The sequence below is a fragment of the Paramormyrops kingsleyae genome, chromosome 22, assembly GCF_048594095.1.
Source record: "Paramormyrops kingsleyae isolate MSU_618 chromosome 22, PKINGS_0.4, whole genome shotgun sequence".
NCBI classification, from domain to species: domain Eukaryota; kingdom Metazoa; phylum Chordata; class Actinopteri; order Osteoglossiformes; family Mormyridae; genus Paramormyrops; species Paramormyrops kingsleyae.
This window is the reverse complement of record NC_132818.1, coordinates 18,763,883-18,786,986: the sequence shown is the minus strand read 5'-3', so window position 1 is coordinate 18,786,986 and position 23,104 is coordinate 18,763,883. Positions and strand designations below refer to the sequence as shown.

At 49.1% G+C, this 23,104-nt stretch overlaps 1 protein-coding gene and 2 non-coding genes across 4 annotated transcripts in view; all 3 read left to right on the top strand.

Annotated features, from left to right (window-relative positions):
* The first annotated feature begins 1,921 nt into the window (after positions 1 to 1,921).
* On the top strand, positions 1,922 to 1,993 carry trnac-gca (transfer RNA cysteine (anticodon GCA)). Its single transcript has one exon. It is a non-coding gene; the product is annotated as a tRNA-Cys (tRNA).
* A 420-nt stretch (positions 1,994 to 2,413) lies between these two features.
* Positions 2,414 to 2,485, top strand: trnac-gca (transfer RNA cysteine (anticodon GCA)). Its single transcript has one exon. It is a non-coding gene; the product is annotated as a tRNA-Cys (tRNA).
* A 2,628-nt stretch (positions 2,486 to 5,113) lies between these two features.
* Positions 5,114 to 23,104, top strand: part of arhgap23a (Rho GTPase activating protein 23a) — a 61,218-nt gene continuing 43,227 nt past the window's right edge. Inside the window, exon 1 of one of the 2 annotated variants that reach the window (XM_023835445.2) lies at positions 5,114 to 5,558. In XM_023835445.2, the coding sequence (XP_023691213.1) occupies positions 5,550 to 5,558 (9 nt within the window). In that variant the 5' untranslated portion in view covers positions 5,114 to 5,549. Of the gene's footprint in view, positions 5,559 to 16,698; positions 17,157 to 23,104 lie in introns of those variants that run through there. The other variant, XM_023835444.2, reaches the window with a different exon arrangement.

Genomic DNA, 23,104 nt, shown 5'->3' with positions numbered 1-23,104 from the left:
CGCTTGTTGTTTTCTGATGGTCTTTATCGCGCTGTGGATGTCGTTGTATTTTGTTGCTGTATTGGGTAGCCGTGCGTCACCCACGTTATTGGTTTTTCGTAATTCGCTTTAAAAAAAAAAAAAACTAAATATTATGCAACATCAGGGAGCACATCTGGCAGCCTGGCGTCATCGGGAGCGGAAGAGGGTGGATGTTGGTACCCAGCGGATGATCGAAGCTCCTGCAGACGCCGAGCGCATCGTGTTTGCCGGTGCAGGCGCGGCTCCCTGAATCCCGGCGGTTTCGTAACATCTACTGATCTGCCCTTATTGCCTCCGCGGCCGTCACGCCATGATAGACATTTTGGTGCTGATGTTTTTCGCCATCATTGGCCTCGTCTTCTTGTCCTATATCATTTACATGCTGTGAGGCACGCCGGAGCTCTGGCGAATGGCGTCACTGTCAAGGGACGAAGGAAAACCGAAGACACTTTTTTTTTGTGGAAGAAGGTAGGGGATTTTCTACAAGACCGGAAAACACAGTTACATGACGTTTATTTCTTTCAAGGAATCGCCATCTTAAAGTGGTCCAAAATTCTAATCTGAATATAGAAGACCGCTTTCCTTCTTTCCATTTTCGTTGGCTAAACAAATGAGATTTAATTTCATTTTAGATAAAACGACTTTTAATATTGCAAAATATTTGTATTATTAGTCTTAAGTTGTGTTTTGGGGAATGCATGGGCCTGAGTTTCGCTGTAATTCTGATGTATTATTTAAATATTACATGTTCAGTGTGTCCAACTGTACACTTTAAGGCCGTATACTTTTTCCATGTGTTGCTTCCAGATTATGCATAATAAGCCACATTATACTGGGGGATGAATTTGATGCATAGTGGTAAAACTAATTGCAGGGACGTTTATTTTCTATACAAATGCCTTGCTGTCCACGTTGCAGGCTGGGAAGGATGGACGACCGGCGGCGTGAGAGTCTTTGTCCAGGGAGTCTACAAGATTCTCCAGTCCACTGGATGGAAGAGCCATTTAGTCTCGTTGTAGAATAAAATTGGCGCCCATGAACTGAACATGTTGCCCTCTGTAATTATTTAATCAGCTTATCCCGCCATGTTCTGTTTTCCTTAACGCCCTCCCACCCCCAGCCATATCGATTCAGGTGCAGGTGAAATCCTGAGGTGAGGTTTTGCCAACACTAAATGAATATCAATCAGAAAATTCATTTTCAGAAGCCAAAGTTCTGAAAGTCTGAAGTCTCATACTTTTCACAAAGTTTCATTTGCTTCTATAATTCATTTTTTAAAGTATTTGTCCTTTCATCTTTTAATGATTTGGAGCCATAGTCAATCGGTATGAACTCCCTACACAAACTATAACCCTAAGTACACTTTTTAAGATTTTTAATCACCGTGCGTCTTCAGTATATTTCTAATGCAAATTCTAAAAACATCATTTAATTGTTCTTAAACGATAACAATTATGACTGGTATACTGTTTTGAGTAAATATATAGTGTGAGGTAATCCGGACCCCTGGCTAAACAACGTCACATGCTTTTTCTGTTTTTCCTGTTTGTAGGTTAGAATTCACTTTAAAACTTCATGTATCTATTTTGTTTTCAAACAAAAAAGAGAAATGAAATTCATACAAGACGCAAGGCCTGTTCATTATATGAATTTACCTAATCTTTCGTCTCATTGCGTCATTTTTTGAAAGTCTAACTCTGCTCTTAAATCACGCTAATTATCTGGGATGCTATTTAAGTATTTTCTACGAGTTTATTATGGTAGGCGCCCTATACGCGAGAAGGAAAACAATATTGCGAGTGAGATACAAATATCTAACCAATAACAATTGTCCACATATTTAAGTCCAGGGTGTTATCAGATCCTTAGACATCATTTTAAGCGTGAGTGCGCGCGGTGTGGGGGTATAGCTCAGTGGTAGAGCATTTGACTGCAGATCAAGAGGTCCCCGGTTCAAATCCGGGTGCCCCCTAGTTTACAATAACGCCTACATTTTAATTGTTATATCGCAATAGGTAGGGTACTGTTAGGTACTGTTAATTTGCTGTAAATTGCTGTTGTAATGCCGCCGACAGGCTGCCGCAGTTCCTGCGGTGAAGGCGGCGATAGCAGCCGGCCGCGCCGATCCCCGAATCGCCATTTAGGCGTTCATTCTCTTACGTTTGCGTGCAACCGGATTTCCGTCTGATAACGTAAAACAGCCTCCTCATGGAAACTACGGAATTGGTCCGTGGTATATGGTTCGTTTTCACATCTCGCAAAAATACAAAATCAAATTGTACCTTTGAATCAAAACATACCATTGTGCAAATTCAATAAAAAAAATGTAATTAAAATTTAAAAACGTAAAATACCACATTCATTAAGTTTATGTTGAGGATCTTAATTGATTGGGGGTATAGCTCAGTGGTAGAGCATTTGACTGCAGATCAAGAGGTCCCCGGTTCAAATCCGGGTGCCCCCTATTTTATGTCCTAATCATTCATAACCTGTACTGACGAAACTCTTACATTGACGAAGAGCTGAATAGTAAATAATCAAACAATTCCTTCCTAATTTCCCGGAAGGGATTAATCGTCAGCACATTACCATAAGTGTTTAATTTGCTCCGGTTCTACTTTAATGCTACTCGTGAGGTAATTGAAAATTGTCCTCCGGAGTGTTCTTTGATCTGATATCACGCCATAAAATCTTTTGCACATACAAAATAAATGTCTGTATCAACGACATTATAAATCCAGTTAAATATGTGTGGAATGTTATTCAAACGTCCGTATTTTACCATTAAAATATGACCTCAGCTTGCGTTCAAAAACATCTTACTGCATACTAAACCAGTTTAAAACTGGAGCATCCCTATTATCTCGTCAGTTGCAGTGCGCCAAATTCTCAAGAAGATGGCGCCCTCAAATTAGGTACCTGGCTTTAAAAAGTATTTTACCATGACGTGAAAAAGCCGAACTGTTAGGGTAAGTGGAATCGGTTCGGCTGTAAACGTTTTAGTAAAATTCGAAAAGTAATTCAGGCGTGTTTTGACTGTGTGGATGCTTTGTATTTTCTTAGGACTATTATTCATTTTGTATATTCGCTTTGATCACTTATCCTGCTAGTTAGCTAGTAGGACATAGTATTTGTCTTAGTGAATGCAGACCTGCACACCAATGAGGAGTTAGTAAAAGCTCACAGGGCATCGAATTCCCAAACTGAAAGAAAATCATCATGCGGTTTTTCTCTAGCTTAGGAAGACGAAGAGGAAACTGATCAGAGCATATCGCAGCTGTGGTGCAGGCGACCGTACGTTATTTAAACTCCGAGGGAGCCACCCCATTGTAATGTAAATTGACCCCGCATTTACTCTTTGTTGAGACATTATCTGGAGTTCACATGCACCGCCCGTATCCTTGAGCTACACTCAATTTGATCTTCTGTTCTTCTGGTCTAAATATATACGGTAACTACGATACCTCTCGGCAGACGTGCATCCTCCCACCCCACGCGCCCGTGCACCCCTCCCGTGTGCCGGTGCCCTTGCTCGTCCCACTTCGTCAAATATCCCGAATTCCTCCGCTGATAATATAATCTACCCTCCAGCTGCAACAATACCCGCGCTGTTTTTGTCCCTCCGGATCTTTTGTTTATCACCGTTACTGTCGATGGCCCCCCTTAGATTCAAGCGGCTTTTCTGGGACAGCAGATAACACAGGGCGAGGCATTTTTTCCGATCGCCGGAGCCACCGGAATCAGGGAGAAAATCATGCAAGCACAGTAGCGCCATTCACACCTAAAGCTACATATATATTGGCTTTCATAAGAGAAGGGTTAACATTGGTCGTTGATATTTTATAATTGATAGATAAGTAGGTGGACAGGCATACTTTACTGGTCCCCAGGGAGGAAATAACTTGCCTACAGCAAGCATGGATACAAGCAGCAATAAACAATGCAATAAATAATATGTATCTGCATTTTTTTTCTCTACTGGAAGGTAATTCTGGGCTGTGTGCTGTTAACAACCAAGCTAATGGCTGGCTTTGAAGCTCACCAGTATCCCCAAGACAGTCTCGCCTGGACTGAGCCAGATCACTATAGCTGTGGCCAGGAAATTTGCCCGAGAAACCAGCCCAATAAGCGATTTCATCTTTTTGGAATCCAGGAATCTCTCATCTTCTTTCCTGATTGTGGCCTTTAAACACATTTCTCATAAACAGTGTCTCCTTAATTTCTGCACTGACTAAACTCACCAAAAGACAAGAATCCTACGGGATTCTCGGCCTGAATTCCCCTAACATCCAGTTGCGTAAAAATAAAAAACACTGTGTTTGAACATGGAAGAATGTAAGCAGGAACGTGGTAATATCAGTATTCGAGTAGGGAAGGGATGTGGGTAAACGGGGGCCAAGTTCACCAATGGGCATAGTTCTAAGATCCTGTTGTTTTGGGGGGGGGGGGGTTTCCCGCCACACAGAGCCATGGGGGTGGGAGGAATGCCAGAGGATGTCTTCATCCGCTCAGGGTTCCTCAGCAGCCTCCATTCCAGCATGCAACCACGGATCCTTCCTCTAGTTCCCCGCAAATTCTAAAACAGAAGCGGAGTGTCAGAGATGACTGATTGATTTTTTTTTTTTTTCTTAATCCGAAAATGATTGAGTTGAAAGCTGAAAGGTCAGGCGGATCAGGAGCGGGAGCGCGGGAGCCTGCGATGTCACTCCTTTTATTCTCCTCTGTGAATATAAATGTATGTAAAGAGGATTTTAGACTACAAGCCCCAACATGCTGTTTCGGGGGAAGGTAAACAGATTACATTTTGTCAGCCAATGACATTGAGCGAGGAGACATATGGTCACTTGGCCTGTAGCGGCGGTCGTCAATGGCAACGGACATTTTCACAGTGGTGTGAGCTGGACAGCTGTCAGAGAATCCTACAAGACCACTGCTAGGAGTCACATGACCCCCCCCCCCCCCCCCCCCATTTCCTGACCAACCCCCTTCTTCCCGCTGCACACCCCCACCCCCCCCACCCACCCCCACCTCCTGCCTGCTCCCTCCCATTCTGCTCTGTGTTCATGTTGGGAGGGGGGGAGGGTATCGAGCGAGCGAGCGAGAGAGACAGAGAGAGGGGCGGCGGTGGGCCAGTGTTCTCCCAGCGAACAAGACCGAAGCGAAACAGAGAGAAACAGGCAGGGGCTGATCTCTCCTGCACAGTCCCTCGTCTCCTCTGAAGACGGGAGGAACCTCTCCCTTCTCCTCCCCCCCCAGGGGTGACGGCAGCACAGGCGGGAACGGCGACGACGCTCCGGCTGGATACAGATAGCTGTCAGACGCAGAGCGGGCGCGGAGACAACAGCGGCGGGCGCGGGCAGCGGGGAGGGGGCAATGCCGCTGGAGAGGAACCCGCACGAGTGTCCCCCGGCTGCCCGACGGGACGGCAGCGACTGAGTGGGCATGGCCGGGACGCCAGCTGTCCCTCTGTGCCCCCCGCAGCCCCCTGCCCCCAACTAGGAGCGAAGGACGAGAGCCTCGCGGGAGACATGGCCCAGGTGAGTGGGGAGCGTGAGCAGGGGAGGCTTCAACATGCTGAAAACAAACTGCAAGCTGTGTGGCTCGTGACACACCGGTTACCTGTGTGCGTGTGTGTCTGTGTGTGTGTGTGTGTTAGGGGATGCACAGAAATCGGCTTGGTCTGCACCCATGCAGTTTAACCATGAATGCACTCTAGGCAAAGCGCAGTCATTCATTCCAAGGTCCTTAATTTCTTGTGTGTCACTCGAATTGGTGGTTATCGGTCCAAGTGCAGTTGCCACGGCACCGGGTACCGTGGAATCCGCCCGTCCGGCGGGGGCCGGCCCTGGATCGCTCTCCGTGTGGCTCAGTGGGTCTGGCTGGGAGTGGCCGTGCATCCGTGCGACAGGGGCGGCCATTAAAATCCGCGACCGTGCAGACGCGCCCGCCGGCAAGCGTGTGACCGCCTGCCTGTAAACACGCAGAATCACACGCACACGCCTCCAGCAGCTGCGTCTCCTCTCGGCCTCCAGCCTCCGTGAGCGACGCCGCCGCATTCCTCCGTGCGCTAAGAATGGGGTGTGAGGTGAACACGCCCCCCCCCCCCCCGCCCCCCCCGCTCCTGTTTCAGCGCATTCACCAAGTGTCTCCCTGTCATTGATCGCCACAAGCCTACCCCTCCCTCAGGCTCTTCGGTGCCCCCCCACCCAGCTCCGCTGCCCCCTCCAGGGAGCCGGAGCAGTCAGACGACAGACGGATTCCTGATCCATATAGCGATGATGTCACGGCTTCGCTGCCCCCTTTGTCCACTCGCGTCTCTTATCGCTTCCCGCCAACTGGACCCCAGGCAATGACAGGGGGTCCTTGGCCCCGGGCCCCGGGCCCCGGTACGCTGCCATATTAATTATACATCACCGGTGCGTATTGATTACCGCGACAGAACAGCAGCTGCTTGCAGGAAAGCCGGGCCGCTTCAGAAAGCTGCGGGTACCGGAGAAGAACTGCAGAAAGTTCACAGCAAGGATGCAGACGCCTTGGCGATAGGGGCGTCCCACTCTGTGCGGCACGGGCCGCTCTACACCCCACAGTCGCTTGGTCCGGTGACTGTAGCGCGTTGATGCCCAGCTGCGGCAGAGAGGCCCAGGCGGGCAGCAGGTGCCCACGACGGGAAACCAGAGTTTTCATTTCCTGTTTCCCGAGAGTGAGGGCCGTTAAGCGGTGTGCCACACGTTGCTCCTCTCGCAAAAGAGGAAATGGACACAAAGAGGCAGGATTGGCAATAAAAGTAAAATAAAAAGCTTGCATCGTGTCAGTGCTGGCCAGTGGGATATGGATTTCTGGACCCGCCGTCAGATGTCTGGGTAGATATGGGCGTGGTTTCCTTGTGGGTGTGCCTACCGGATCACCTCACTCGACAGCCTTAGGACAGGGTTGTGGGCGGGACCGTTTTCGCGGCTCTGATTGGTCCCATCTAAGCGAAGGCAAATAACCTATCGAGAACTGTCAGGTATGGATGATTGACAGCTGCTCGACTCTCCTTTTCCGACACCTTCCACCAGAGGAACAGAGTTGGGTAGTTCAGGTCCAGAGAGCACAAGTCTAGGCCAAGATTTTGTTTCAACCAATCGGTTGAGTACTCGGTGAGTGTGACTACATACTCAACTCAACTGGTTGGTTGGAACAAAATCTTGGTCTGGACTTTTACTCTCTGGACCTGAGTTACTCACCTCTTTAGAGGTATCCTCTGTGGTTCCCCTTTCAACCTTTATGACAGAAGTGTGTGGACACATGATCCTAGGGGCCAGTGCGTCACTCGGCTATTGATGTAAATCAAATATGTCCCGCTGTCGGTTTTACTGAATGCATGAATTCTGAAAGAAAAAGAGTGACGTCCGTTCTAGTCAATATACAGGAAAATCTTCCAAGTGGGATTAATCGTCAGGGATCGAGGCTCCTTTTCTGCTCTGGTGACCAGCAGACTTGAACACAAGCTCTGGTTCTAGTGTCCGATGGGGACCCAGCGATAGTGGCCTTGAGAAAGAATTTTATCCTGAAATATCCAGAGTGTAAATGGGTGGAACGTGCCAGATGGTTACCACGCGTAAGTTACTGTGAGCCTGCTGCTGGTCTGACTGTAGGTACCTTCAGGAAATGTGGACTGAGCCCAGAGGTGGGCTGGTCTCCCTGCCCGGACGTTCCATTTGGCCACAGCCATTTGCTTTTTATAACTCTTTGTACTTTTATATTAAATTTAGTTTAGGGATCATTATTTGCATTATAATGTTGGCAGCGTGCTTGTGCTTGCTGGATTGGATGAGGGTACAAGCTGTACTGGGGTCAGTCAGCCCTGGGGTCGGAGCAGAGGGCACGGACCAGGAAGTGGTCAGCATGAGAACTGTCTGACCGCACCGTGGGGGGCGAGGGGGGAGCTCTGCTCTCCGTATCCACGGTAACCGCAGAATCAGCTCTTCCCAGGCCCCCGGTTCCGGTTTTCTGTCTCTCGTTAAAGCAGCGAGATGAAAAAGAAAAAGGCAGATTAATTCAATTGGCACGATAATCGGTTAAATCGAACAGTTACACAGCCGGTCGGCCTGAAACCTGCCCAGCGCCGCGGCTGGTCAGGACCGGGCTGGAGGACGGCTGCTGTCCTGGCCCAGTGTGTACTGTGTGACAGGTGATGTCAGAACCTGGCGCGGGGGCGGGGTGTGTCCTCTCCTCTGGTGGGCCGAGATGTGGACTGGCTCATTCCTGTGAGGCTGGTGGGGGTGTGGTTTTCGGCCTGAAAGCCAGGAACAGGTGCCCCCCTCCCCCGCCCACCCCACCTCACCTCACCGCAATCCACAACCTGCTGCTAATTTCACACTCCTGGGCCTGCCCTTCCACTCCGCACAGTGAGTAATATTTCAGCTATGTTCTCCTAACCCCTACAAGTGCACCGTAACCTAGCGTTCCCAAAATGCTTCCCCAGGGTCCTAAAAGCCCACCCTCTCCCTCATTTTTCTTTTTCTGGCACTGACGTACTGGTTCTGTGTGAAGCAGACATGGGATCAGATATCGTTCAACCGGGGCGAGGGGGGGGGGTTTATCATGGGCTTTCAGTGAGGGCGTTCAGGTCTGCTGCTGCGTTTTTGGACCGTTGTCCAAACTTAAAGCAGATCATCACGTTCTGACCTAACTCATGTGGCCCTGAGCCGAGTGCCGGAATGGACAGATTTTCCATTAAGTTTATTGAGTTTATTGTCATTTTTATTATTCACATAGTAAATGCTTTTATCTAAATTGACTGATAGCTTTAAATGTCGCTCTGATCCAGTGATGGGAGAAATGCAGCTTTGAGAGATTTCAGTGGGCGGGATTATCAGGTGCCATCACTTGCTTATGACAGGATCGCGGGTGACGGACATGGCGTGATGGCCCCGCCCACGTCAGGCCACGCCCACTTCTCTGTTCATCCCCAGGAGCTCATATTCAGTTTGCCCACCCTTCTATTCGCCTGCTCTTCATACACATTTCATGTATCCATTCCTCTTCCGCGAGGCAGACTCTGTCAAACCCACTCTGGAGAGATGTCACCCCTATGTCTGTCATCGTTGACCCCGTTACTCTGAGTGTGTGCTGCAACCCGCCTCCTCGGCCCAAAAACACCTTTCCCAGATCTTCCCCACCCTCCGTCTCTCCATCTGTCTTGCGTTCTCTCTCTTGTTTTTTGTTGCTGTGGGGGGTGTAAGCTGTGCTGACAAAATCGCTTTAGTGGTGGTTGAGGTAGCTGCCTCAAGTCTTTACAGATAAGGAGCCAGATACACTGGGGAGACTGGGAACTCGCCCATCACAGCTATAGAGTCAGAGACACTAGGAACACTGGGTAGACTGGGAACTCGCCCATCACGGCTATAGAGTCAGAGACACTGGGAACACTGGGGAGACTGGGAACTCGCCCATCACGGCTATAGAGTCAGAGACACTGGGAACACTGGGGAGACTGGGAACTCGCCCATCACGGCTATAGAGTCAGAGACACTAGGAACACTGGGTAGACTGGGAACTTGCCCATCACAGCTATAGAGTCAGAGACACTAGGAACACTGGGTAGACTGGGAACTTGCCCATCACGGCTATAGAGTCAGAGACACTGGGAACACTGGGTAGAATGGGAACTCGCCCATCATGGCTAAGGGGCCACAGACACTGGGAACACTGGGGAGACTGGGAACTCACCCATCACAGCTAAGGAGCCAGAGACACTGGGGAGACTGGGAACTCACCCATCACAGCTAAGGAGCCAGTGACACTGGGAACACTGGGGAGACTGGGAACTCACCCATCACAGCTAAGGAGCCAGAGACACTGGGAACACTGGGGAGACTGGGAACTCACCCATTACAGCTAAAGAGCCAGAGACACTGGGGAGACTGGAAACTTGCCCAGTGCTTCAATTCTGTTCTGGATCCTCAGAGATGCCCAGTGCCATCATGTTGGCTAAGGAGCCAGAGACACTGGGAACACTGGGGAGACTGGGAACTTGCCCAGTGCTTCTGTTCTGTTCTGGATCCTCAGAGATGCCCAGTGCCATCATGCTGGATGTCAGCATGCATTTTTTTGTTCTTTTCTGTTCAGTCAGATCTGTGTGCAAGCAGGATTTTTATAGGCAGATGTGTGCGTGTGTTTAGCATTTCCAAGCAGGACAATGGGGCTCCTGCCCGAAAGTGGGACAGGCATCTTAAGGAAGTAAACAGGTCCTGTTGGGCTTGCAGCACATGGCGGCATTGACCTCTCCTTGAGTGGGGGGTAGGCGGGGCTTAAAGATGGACGCCCCAGGTGATTGGTCAGGGAGATTCTGCCTTGTCCTTATGGTTTAGGGAAAACCCCAACTAGCTTACATTTGCAAGACCTCCCCTAATGGCTGTTGATTTTGCCGGAATTGCCTCACGCTACATATGGTTGTATGTAGGGATTACGGTATAAAAAACACAGGATTCCATTTTAAACAGTATTTTGAGCAGTGTTTGGTGACTTGAATAAAAGTTTAAACAATCTTAAATTAGCTTCAGATAAACGTCTTTGGGAGCTGGCGACACGCTCTGCCCTCGGCTGGCTGTTTACTTTAATGCCATAATGGCTGTAATTTGTCTGTAGCAGTAATTATGGCTGCGCAGATACAGAGGCTTAATAAACAACAATGACAGGATGCGGCCGAGTAACACCCAGGGCTAACAGGCGGGGGCTGCTCTGGACCCTGCAGCGAATGGGTGGGGGACTCATGTTGCAAGGCATTGTGGGAGATAGTGAGGATAGGGGGCTATTCCATTGTCTCACATAGGGGAGCCGAGGCTGCTGCTGGCACCACAGATGGGCATGTTGTTCCAAGTTATAACGTAAGGGGGCGCCAAACCACCATTTTATTCAAGGTGGAGATGGAAGAAAAGATTGACGAGCCTGTAATACAGGACACAGCATATATTTGTGTCTTCTGGTGTTTTATTCAGCATCTTTGCCTTAATGTGCTTTTTGTGAATCAGCGCTTTGTATAGAAGACCCAGGGGAAATTTTGTCACTGAGCTGCCAGTGCCTTGTTTACCTGAGTCAGTAGTCAGCTTCACATCTGCACTGTACAGTGAGTGGATTCCAGGAGGCTTCCTGCAGCACTGTTATAAGTGAGGAGAAGCCTACAGATGCACATAGATAGACATGTTTATGCCCCCCCCCCCCCCCCACACACACACACACTGCCATTCTGAATGCTATACTGGCACAGTGACACACCCCCAAAGTGATGATTCAACAGAGACTGCATGTCTGCATTACATCACCCCTGGAGGTTGAGAGATCCAACAGTTCACCCTGATAGAATGTGTGTGTGTGTGTGTGAGAGAGAGAGAAAGAGAGAGAGAGAGAGAGAGAGAGATGGGGGAGGCTCTACTACCTGTGCCCAGGGCAGATGCAAGGCTTCTTACTGAGCCCACGCTCGACAAACTCCAGCTGCAGGGCTTCTTCTCGCCGTCCATCTCTGTGCTGCGTCAGCAGCGTCCACACTCTCGTCCTCGCTCGCATCCGGAGGCCGTTTACATCGAAAATAGAGGCGACGGTGATTCTGTCGCCATCTAGTGGACAGATAATAGAACTTACTACACACTTGTTGGCCACTCGGTGCGTTCATATACACGTAATACTATACAGAGTGGTCGTCTGTTATTTGCAGCGATGGTAAGTACAAACACAGATTGCATTTGCAATGGGAATGCATATCAGCGCCATCAATTCCCGGAGCCTGTGTTGAGGCATGTCGGAACAAACCAGCGGGTCTGAACACAGATCTGAGAGGAAAACACAACTGGAAGTGGATGGCGGGGGGGGGGGGGGGGGTTTAGCATGGGAGCACCAGTGTGGGCCCCCAGGGAGGTGGAGGAGACCCCTGCCATAAAGACCCCAAGGTCAGATAGCGCCCTCCTCCTTCTGCTGTAATATCCCGCTTTCTGTCTTGCTGGGGTTACAACAGAAAATGAAAGAAATGCTAATCTAGCGTGCAACTCTTCATTAGCCCACGAATCTAGGGAGGGCGATTTTTAAAAACTGATGGGAATAAAACTTATCATAATATATCTCGCTGGGACAATCCACTGGATTACTGGAAGGAATCTGGGAGTGCTTCATCTCTGCGCCTTCCTGATGGACAACATCAACTGTAGAATAACATTAGCTGAAGAATAACAGGTGCACTGGAGTGCCTGTATCCATTGTCTGTTACCTAGAAACCAAAGAACTTTGCAGTGGGGTGTGAGATGCAAAACCAGGACTTTCAGTCCAGGTTCTTTTTAAATGCCAGGGTGGGATGCAGGTGTGACGGACAGTACAGGGTGACCAATCGTGGTGTGGCCCGTCCTGGCAGCTGGGTCATGTGTGTGGCCTCATGTACAATGGAGAGCTGGCAAGGCAGGGTGGGGCAGGAAGTTAGATGGACTGATCCCCAGCCCCCTTCCGTTACTAACAGGAAGTCCTGTCTGAAAGAGAGGGGAATGGGGGCGCAAGAGCAAATGAGTGAATGGAGGAAGCAGCTCACAACTCCATCATTTAGTACGGCCCCCGCTGACAGAGAATGGTCCACTGGCACCTGTAATGGTGTGCACCTCTTTAGATGGGGGTGGGTGCTATTCAAACTCTTTCCAAATCAGTCTGATGCTCTGATGTAGGATGCCGCACTGGGGTTGAGGTGGTTCCCTCTGCTGGTGACCTGTGGTATTGCAGACCAGGGTGAGCACTGTGACAGACCAGGACACCTGGGGCTCCTCAAGGACTGAAGTCCTTTTGTTTGGAAACTGGAGGGAATTCAGCTTGTCTGTTTTAGCAGTTAGCTGATCCCCCCCCCAGCCCCTCATTAGACCAATAAGTGTGTGAGTCTCATTTCTCTGCTTCAAAGGCAAGACAAGTATCAAAGTGGCTTTGGCGCGTTTGAGAGTGCTGTGCATCCCTGTATATGGGCAATCTCATTGGCTCCCTGCCCTGTTTACGGGCAATCCCATTGGCTCCCTGTTCCCACGCCAGTTTGACATTCAGGCTGCTTGGGGACTCTTAACCACCTCAAACCAACATCAAAATGGGATCCTGGGCGATGAAGAGGCTAGCAGAGTGGGAGGGGCTCAGAGTTTGGGTTTCGTATAACCAGACATGGGGAGGGGTAAGTTAGGTTATAGGATGGTTCTGAAATCTAAGGTTAAATCCAGGGTTAGCCCCTCCCTTGGGAAATGCCTAGTGTTAAACAGCTTGGTGGACACATGGCTGAACCCCCCCCCCCCCCCCTCCTGTCACTTGGGCCCTGGGGCAACATTTAGAGTTACCCCCCAACTTCTCTGACTCCCCTGGACATAAGTCCAATGTAACACTCAAACCACCACTTTTGATATTAAATATATTATATTTATGTGTGATGCATTACAGAACAATGCAGGGGGCTCATACGGCGCCCATCATTCAGCAGCAAAGGGGCTCATTCTGCTTCCTGTTTTCACAAGCCTTCCACGCAAGCTTGTTGTTCAGGTGCCGCCATGGCAAGCGACATTTTCAGCCTTGCCGTGAATCATGGTAATGACAGACGCCGGACAAGGCCGTCTCCGCAACTGCTCAGATGTCACGTCCGTCTGAATCTTTTCCGGGTGCTTCTGTTCCGGGATACACCCGGCATGGAAGGAGAGAGCTGGCAGCATGAATTTAAGTTTTAATTTAGCTATTTATCGCTGAGTTTTTAACCCGCATCCATGGCGAGACAGGTGCCCCGGATAAGCACTACAGTTAGCCTCTTGGGGGACTCAAACCAACAACCAACAACCTCCAGGTTAGGCATCTGACCGGGTAGTTGCTGCCGATGTGTTGAGCAAGTGGGGGGATGGGGTGGCCAGTTTAAAACCATGCGAAAGACATAAACACAGACAGCGGGAGTGAATTTCCAAACATCTTTGAGAAAAACAACAACTTTGAGACGCCAGTTTAAGTAGGAGATGAGTGGGAGGCGTCATATTGGACAGACTGGAGCGGGAGTGCGAGTGGTGGGGTGAGCGGGAGTGCGAGTGGTGGGGTGAGCGGGAGTGCGAGTGGTGGGGTGAGCGGGAGTGCGAGTGGTGGGGTGAGCGGGAGTGCGAGTGGTGGAGTGAGCAGGAGTGGTGGGGTGAGCGGGAGTGGGAGTGGTGGAGTGAGCGGGAGTGCGAGTGGTGGGGTGAGCGGGAGAGCGAGTGGTGGAGTGAGTGGGAGTGCGAGTGGTGGGGTGAGCGGGAGTGCGAGTGGTGGAGTGAGCGGGAGTGCGAGTGGTGGGGTGAGCGGGAGAGCGAGTGGTGGGGTGAGCGGGAGAGCGAGTGGTGGAGTGAGCGGGAGTGCGAGTGGTGGGGTGAGCGGGAGAGCGAGTGGTGGAGTGAGCGGGAGAGCAAGCGGGAGCAGCGGCATGTCCAGCTCGGGGTGGGGGGGTCTTGCATTAAAGGGATACTGTAGCTGCCCTGGGAGAAGATGTGGAGCCATTACAGGGACCCAAGGCGTGGGCAGGACAATCGAATTGGACTTCAGACGTCTGCAAGTGAGATAAAGGGGGCTGGGTATGGAAAATGGTGGTGGGGGGGTAGAGCGCAACGGCAGAGTAGAAAGGAAGCATGTCATGGTGGACAGGCAGACGAGGGCACTAAACAGAGGCATGTCAACGGGGGGGGGTGGGGGGGGAGTCAAGGGCCTGCAAGCTGCTGCTCGTCATATGCAGCATGAAAGGGTGAGTGAGCATGTAGGTTCACGATTACTGCCCCCCCACCCCACCCCCCGTGTTGTGGCTGGAAGGGAGGCCGCCTCTCGAACCTGGGGCACAGGGCTGCCGCAAAGGGGGGGAGGGGGGGGGGGGGGGGGGGGGGGAGTTATGATGACTGAGTGACAGGGGCCATAATAAATTTGAAACATATTTGAATTGGGTTGGGGGCCCAAAATGATGTAACCAACAAAATATGAGACTTTTGGCATTTTTACTTTTTTGATTGCATTCACAGATCTTTGTGGGGACCTGAAAAATGGTCCCCACAACGTCAAAATAACAGGTTTTTATTCCATTGCGCAGGACATTTAGGCCCCACAATGTAATATAAACAAAATCCACACACACTGTGGCTGGGCTCCATGGACTTCCAGCTCTCACTCCTCGTTAATAATTCAGCCTCCATTTTGGTCGGCGACCACACTCTATTAGCAGGGAGGCACTGGGGAAGAACTGGGGGGGGGGGGGAGACCAGACATCTCCATGCTGGGAGCTGTGAGGCCTCCTCGCTGGCCTACGCCTGCAGGAGCTGCTGTGAGGATCCATGAGGGATCTTATCAGGGAGCGGGTGACCCACGGGCCAAGACACGTGAACCCAAAAGGACTAGTACCGTTCCCATGGGCCATGGCTGGTGTTTAGTGTGGGCAACACATGGCCACTGTACACCCAGAGCCCAAATATCGAGGTGTGAGAGGTCAGCCAGTGTGGAGAAGGATCTGTGCTGACATTTCTGATCGTAATCTCTCCAGATTCCACCTGGGCTCTGCTGTTGTACCCTAGACTTTCAAAGAGCCAGGGTTTACTGAGTGTTTGGACAACCGCTGCTGTGGGACCATCTACCTCTATATCCCCTTACTGGTTTCCACCGATAAATGTAGCAGGAGCCACAAAACTTCTTTAAGTTGATTAAAAGATTTCAGGGGCCAAATATTTTAGCTTTGACTCTTTGCTCCATTAGAACAGTGTGGTTATCATTATTATTCACATTTATATATGTGGGGTAACATTTTGTGCACTGCGAAGAGACGGAAGACAAATGTAAGCACATTCTTTTGACGGATTTTATCGCGGGTGCGTTGGGTGGTCGAGTCACTTCAGTTGGTGAAAAGCGATGTTAACGACAGAAAAAAATAATCAAGTTTGTGGAAGCAAGACAATCTAAACAAGAAATCAGAATGAGTTACATATATGTAAAAATAGTAAAATGTGACCGCAAAGCATTGCATAAATGACTTGTTTTCAAAATTGTCTTTTGCTTCTTAATGCTGGCTGTCTATCCTAATTTTTGGAGGACACTATGGTCAAATGCATCTGCCCCCCCCCCCCCCCCCCCCAACACAACAATTACCTCCAGTCTGTCCGAGTTGAAATGGTCTAGAACCACCACTGCTTGTGTTTCAAATCGTGTTTTTTTACATGCATATGAAAGGATAATTTTAGTATTACCGCCAGACGGGTTCAAGACAAGGATGAACTATTAGTTGTGTATTAATAATCGTTTTTACAGTGCGTTAACGCACCAACATCGCAGCCTATGTACACTGTATATGCGAACTGCTGTTTTATGTAGTCAAATGTAAAATTTGGTAGCTTTAATGCAGCACAATACTATCCCGCTGTCATCCAGCTATTCAGATTAAGATCTGCTTATCCGCTTGTATTTCTAAAAAGTGTTTCTCACATTGTTCTCTTCAACCATTTTCCCCGGATGATTCCCGGGATCAATTTTTCCCTTTCTTCGCATTTTCGCGTTTTCTCGTCCCCAATTCTTATTGTTAATATTTATTTGTTGCCTATGTCTGATCGGGTTATTTACTCGCTCTTGGCCACCCAGCGGGCACTCCCCCTGTGACCACGCGTCACGTTTGCCGTACAGAGGCGCATTAAAGGGGGGGAAACCGGAGGGAGCTACTGGGAGCCTCCTGTACGGCAGGACCTGCGCCGCCGGGACCGGGAGGAGGGGATATAGCGGCTGGAGAGGCGCAGCTGGACGGGCGGATTTGGGCAGCGCGCCCCTATGTAGTCTGATTCAGTTTAACGGAGGTGGGGGCGAAAAAAGGATTTACTCTGAGGCTGCTAAAGTCCGTTATCGTAAAGAGCTGGAAACGGAAAAGGGGGTTTTGCAAAGGAAGGAAGCCGGAGAGGCGAATGCTTCGCTACCTGGCATCGCCTCAGGTTATACTCTCCAGTTAATTTCAGTATTCTTTTATCCATAAAATAGTGATCGCGTTTTTCTTTCTATGTAATTATAAACTTCATCGGCACCGCTACAAACTCTACTTTTTCCTGCAAAACAATTCCAGCTGTCCAATGAATGGAGTTGCTTTTTGCCTTGTTGGAATTCCACCCTACAGAGAAACAGAAGTAAGTCCGCTCGCGGAATGGTGTGTGTGTGAGAGAGAGTGTGTGTGAGAGAGTGAGAGTGTGTGAGAGTGTTTGGGAGTAAGTATGAGTGTGTAAGAGAGTGTTTACGCACGTATGTGTGACAGAGATTGTGTGTGTATGTATGGGATCGCTTAGTCTCGGGGTGTGATCAGTCGTCCCGACGTCAGATTACTGGACCCTGCATGCGTTTGTCTGCGTAAATGATGCGATCCAGGGAGCGTGATGTTCCAAGGAGCAGGATGCGTTTAGACGATCAAAGCGCGTCGCCGTGCACACGCTGTCGGTCCGGGGCGGTATATATCCCCCTTCTTATCTCTGTGTGGCCTGTTTTCATGTTACCATATTAATAGGATATTTTATCTGCGTACTCGATGCCGAGGCTGTCAAGCTGTTTTCCAATTGCCGGGGTGGAAAGATTGTCGGGATGGAGGAATGGTGGGGAGCTGTCAAACTTTGGTCAGACAAGTTAGGGATTTTATTATTTATTTATTTTTTTACATAAAATGTCACTGCTATACAAAATCAGATCTGAATCCCGTTCATGAGTTTCTCAGTTTCTTGGGAAGACTAGTAATAAATCCACAGAACACGCTCGCTCTTCCGGCCATAATGTGCTGTATTTGTTTAAAAGCTACTCTCCGGCCGGCCAGCATTTCCTCGCCCCGCAGCATGTCTCGGCATTTCGCTTAACTTGCATCCTTCCCTTTCCTTCCGCCGAGGGAACTATCTGCTCGGTCCGTTCAAGGACCGGCTTTTCTATCTTTCGTAGCCGCGGAGGCGATCCGTCACGCCACTTAGACAAATCTGGGCTTGTCCAAGCAAACATCCGAGACATTCGTTGATTAAGACGGTACAGTGACTTCTACAGAAGTGTTTTTTTTTTTTTTGTATGTTACTCATACGTGCCGCAGTAACACGTATGGCTGAGACCCGACACAGACATAGGCTACAATAAGTTAATAATTTAATACACTATCATCTCACTCTGGACTTGCGTAGACCAATATTTGATTCGACTTTTGGCTCAGACGATATCCAAATGACTTATCAAAGCGATTTATTAAAATGTTACTTTATATAATTAAATGGAAATTTGTATCAATGTGTCCACACTAGCAGGCGTGACCATCAGTGCTGTGGTGCAGTTGTTTGTGTTAGTGAAGTTGTTTGTGTTGTTTATGTCACTGAGCAACCTAGTTTGATTGAAATGTTATTTAATTATCATCACCGGAAAAAATAGAATTATTATCTTTAAGTATACATTTCTTTCAGGGTTAGTCATGTAGAATCGTTTACTATCCAGACTTTTCCAGCGGCCTGACTGAAGTTCTGCAGTGCATTGTGGGTATGAACAGAAGGTTCTCAGCTTAGCTTGAATGATGGTGGGGGGTTGTACTGAATCCAAATTATTCATCATGTGTTTTTAATCAACCACACGTGGATGCCCTTTGAGCACCGAGTCTAGAGCACAGGAAGTTCTCGCCTGCCGCGGAAAGGCCGATGTACCGCATCTTGTCCTTATTAGGGTTGCTGGTTGAAATCACAAGGAAATCTTAGGGAAAGAGGTGAGTTTGTCTCTTCTGGTTGCTTCCCCCCCTTCATTGGTCTTTGCTTGGTTCAATATTGCTCCTGCCCCATCCTTTTCCTTAGGTACTACACAGCAGTCACAGATGTGAAACTTTCAGACCCGGAATTCTCCGCAGCTGGCCACACCTATCCCGTACCCACAACAGAAATTTCCCAGGGGGCTGAGCTTGGGGGTGAAAAGCAGTATGTGATGTGTCAGACATCAGGTGCTCAGAAAAGATGAACAGTTTCAGTTTAACGCAACGTTTTGTCCAGGGGTCTGATCCCCTTGCTATGACCGTGAAGACCAGGTGGGAGTAGTGGTGTAGAATTTCTCACAGGTGTGAGCTGGGAAATCTGGGACCGAACCACAGTACGGCACTGTCACAGCCCTATGACCAGGAGTTCATTAACACCCGAGCTGTGGCGGAATAGCAGAGGAATGCCGACATTCCTGAGTGCCCCAGCCTTGAGCTGACAGCTGTGTACGCACACACACACACACACACACACACACACACACACACACACACACTGGCATTTTTATCTTTGTGGCGATTTCCCGCTAACTCTTTCTAGTGTAATTAATTATTCCTCAGCCTGTCTCAATAAAAAAAGTCTGTACTCTGTAACGCCATTCTTCTGGGGTCTCCTCCTCGATATTCTTTCCCAGGATACACAAATACACTGAATTGCCATTCACTTTGGTTGTTTATCTACTCTTCCTGGGGTCTGTCCCTGTCTGCCTTAACTTCACAGACATGTGTCGATGTTAGCGCGTGACCCTGGGTGGTGTAATTCCAGTTTTCGGCTTCCTTAAATGTGCTGTGTCACAGTCGTCATGTGATCTGGTTAAATTAACCACAGGAAGGCTTGGATGTGTTTTTGGCCATATTGGACCTGTTCCGTTGACTCTGCAATGTTAATCCCTGGTGAAAATCGGGTTGTGTGCTAAGGGCTCTCCCTTTCACGAACGAGCACTCTCAAGAACCTCAACGGCGCCATCTCCATGGGTCATGTAACCATGTTCTGCGGGATGACTTGTTGTGACCTGGATTCCGTGGCAGTACAACTACTCCAAGGTTCCATGGCCGCTCAAGTTTTCGGTATAAAATGTGAAACTCCTTAATGGGACAACGAGAACACTATGAATATGGCCAAGAATTTCACAGAACAGAATTCCCCCCCCCCCACCCGTGAATAATCACGGTCTTGAGAAGAGCTCTAACGCCTCTTAACTGACATCATCAGTGTTCCAGGCGGATGTGCTGTGTTGAATAAGGGGTGTATGTATGTGTGTTTGTGCGTGGGGGGGGGGGTGTTTCAAATTAAAGAGAGAAAACATAATTGTGATGTAGAGGTCAACCGAGTTGTGCAAGCAAGCAAGCGGGAGAGAAAGCGAAGAAGCCTGGTAAGGAATGCGGCCGTCCTGCAGACAAGAGGGGTGAGGCGGCGTCACTGAATGGCTTCCTGTGTCCCAGGCCTGGTCGGGCGTGGGTGAGCCTTGGGTCCCAGCTACTTGTCAACAGCGGCAAGGAGGGGAGACAGGCGGACAACTGAGGGACAGACATGGAGACGAGGAGGGAAACCGGGGCTATGACGGCTTGGGGGGAGGGGGGGGGTGTAGTTATTAAGGTGAATTTCACGCACAGTGCGTTTTGCAACGTAAACTTTTTGGAGGGTGGGGGTGGGTTTTCCTTTTGGGGTTTCCAGTTCTCTCGAACTTCGCTGCGATACCAGTTCTCCCCCGTCCACCCTATCCTCCATCACCTTTCAGCCCCTGGCTAGGTTGTATGACACCTTCCGTAATGTTGTTTTTGGCCCACAACTGGACAGCTATGCAGGCTATGAGGTTCAGAATTCAGGAGAAATCAGCATTTCTCATATTCATATTTGGCCCAGCACTCACACAGGTTTCTCCTTTAGCAGGACAGCAGTCTGATTGCAGTGGATAATTAAAAGTAGCGCCAAGAGGCCCCGAAGACGTCTAGAGTGCTCCTTGATGGTTAGCCGATGGCTAATGCTAATATCGCAGATAGTCACGACACTCTTTTCCCGCAAAGCATGGCGCTGCTTTTCCGAAATCTCTGATGCTTTTGCTTTGGTAGCAGCATCCCTCACTTTTTTATGGGATGTTTTACTAGAAGGTTCAAGCTTAAGGAAAATGATGCCTACTAGAGTACCCCCCCCCCCTTGTTTCCAAGTTTAGTGATACTACTTGAAACTCAATGTCCACCTCTGGAAAGTGGTTTGGTGCATGTCCTGTTCACCAAAAAACCACATGCAGAGTGCGATTCAAGTACGCCGCCCCCAGACTCTTGCTCTCCGTGTTCCTCGAGGACACAACAGAGCTCCCTGTTGTCAGGAACAATGGCTCACACACACGCCACCACCATTCCACGACCCTCAGAGCTTTGTCTCCGCCCCCCGGCTCCCTCCTGCGTTGGTGCCACTGCATGCCAACCCCCCCCCCCCCTTGGCAGTCCAGCCATCTGGATCCCGAAACAGCCTGTCCCAAAAAGCAAGCTTTTATTTTTTTTCTGTAATCTGAAAGCGTGTGATCTTCGCTGTAAAGTTTTCCGACACTACTTGCTGAATCTGGGATGACTGTAAGGCATGCTCGCCCCCCCCCCCCCCACATCACTACCACATGAGTGTCCTGCTGAGGGCTTTTCCCAGCCTAAGGGTATCCTGAGCACCCAGGAGACTGGCTGGCTCAGGTGAAAAGTTCTGGTCTGGCACTAATGTGTCTAATGTGCATAGTAAATGGTCTTAATGGGCTGAGAGTACAGCTCCCAGCGCACGCCCCAGAGTGAGTCCTGGCATTGCTTCTGTCCTGCTTCGGTAACGGCACATTTGGATGCAAACAGATCCAGAGAATGCTGTCTGGTCATGGGCAGCGATCATGGAGGAATGACCCAGCCCTCTGGGTTCATTCAGCCCCCTCGCACATCACTGTTATTCTGAAGAGCCAGTTGAGACAGGGGTTGCAGGGTTACTGGGGGCTGATGGGATATAGGTGACAGTGCACCGATAAGGCCAGAGAGAGGCCCAGTCGGGTATCCTGCATGCACCACTGACCAGTAACACATTCCTCAGGCTGTGATTCCGTTTGTCCCTGTTTGGTTGACCTGCACCTCCATATATTTTCTACACTAAGCCACTATTCTACTACCTGTCTGTCCCCCCCCCCCCCTCAGCACCGTCTGTTATAAACTGCTGAACATTCTGGACTTTATATTGTTCTTGCTTAATGAAAAACATTCTATCTCCAAAAATCTGTGATTTCGAGAGTGCGAAAGAATGCATGCAGATTTTTTTTACAAAGTAAATTTGTAACAATGTAATGAGACACCCTTAGTACTACAAATAGAAAGCTGTCTTTACGCAGCCATCAGCGAGCGGTTTAATGTTTTAAATGGAGTTAAATGATTGTTGTTGGCGAGGGAGTTATGTCAGTGTCAACAAGACACAACTACTCTCGCTTTACATTCACAATTAATAATGATGTTCATTAGCTAGCTATCAGTGTTAAGTTAAAATTTGCGATACAAAGTAACCCATAGAAACAACCATCATGAATATCATTGTTAATTAGCACAAACATAAATACTAGTTAAACATACTCGGTGACTAAAAAAGTTAAGCACCCAGAAGTAATGGTCCAAGTTGGATGTAATTTGGTACACGTGCAGACCAGCAGTCTGCCCATACTGCCAACTCTGTTGTCCGTTTGATCTGATAATATAATCATTGTGATACAGTCACGTGACCTTTCCGCACGTGCAGATTAATTTTCACCACTCTGTCTGGGTGCTTAATTTTTTTCTCACTGAGTGTAGATGACTTCATAGAGCATCTTTTCATTGGTCAATGAGATGTCTTTCAGTAGACAGGAGAATGGGCATATATAGTAAACATCTGTAGTAAAAAGTCACAATTGTCAAAAAGTGGATATATGCAGTTTTCATTGGACAGCGACAATATGTATATATGCCATTTGGCCTGAACAATGACCCAGGAAAAAATGATGTTCATGGCCACACCCCCAAACCCACTCTCGGTTTTGAGAGTTCTCTTGGGACTGGGCGGAGAGGAAGTATGAGAGACCGACTACCCCAGTATGGGACTGTCAGCGAAGTGGGTGAAAACAGCAGCTGCACATAGGGGGCGACATGGAGATGCCATCTCTGATGGCCAGACTATTCACAGAACTCCGGACACGTTCCCAGCGACCCCTCACCACAAATTCCCCTCGACATGTGTATCCAAGAAGTATGGGAGCATGTTAAAGTCCTCAAGGCCATGTTGGATCGTTCCTTGGCGGGGGGGACATGCTGTGAAGTCACTTCCTGTGGACC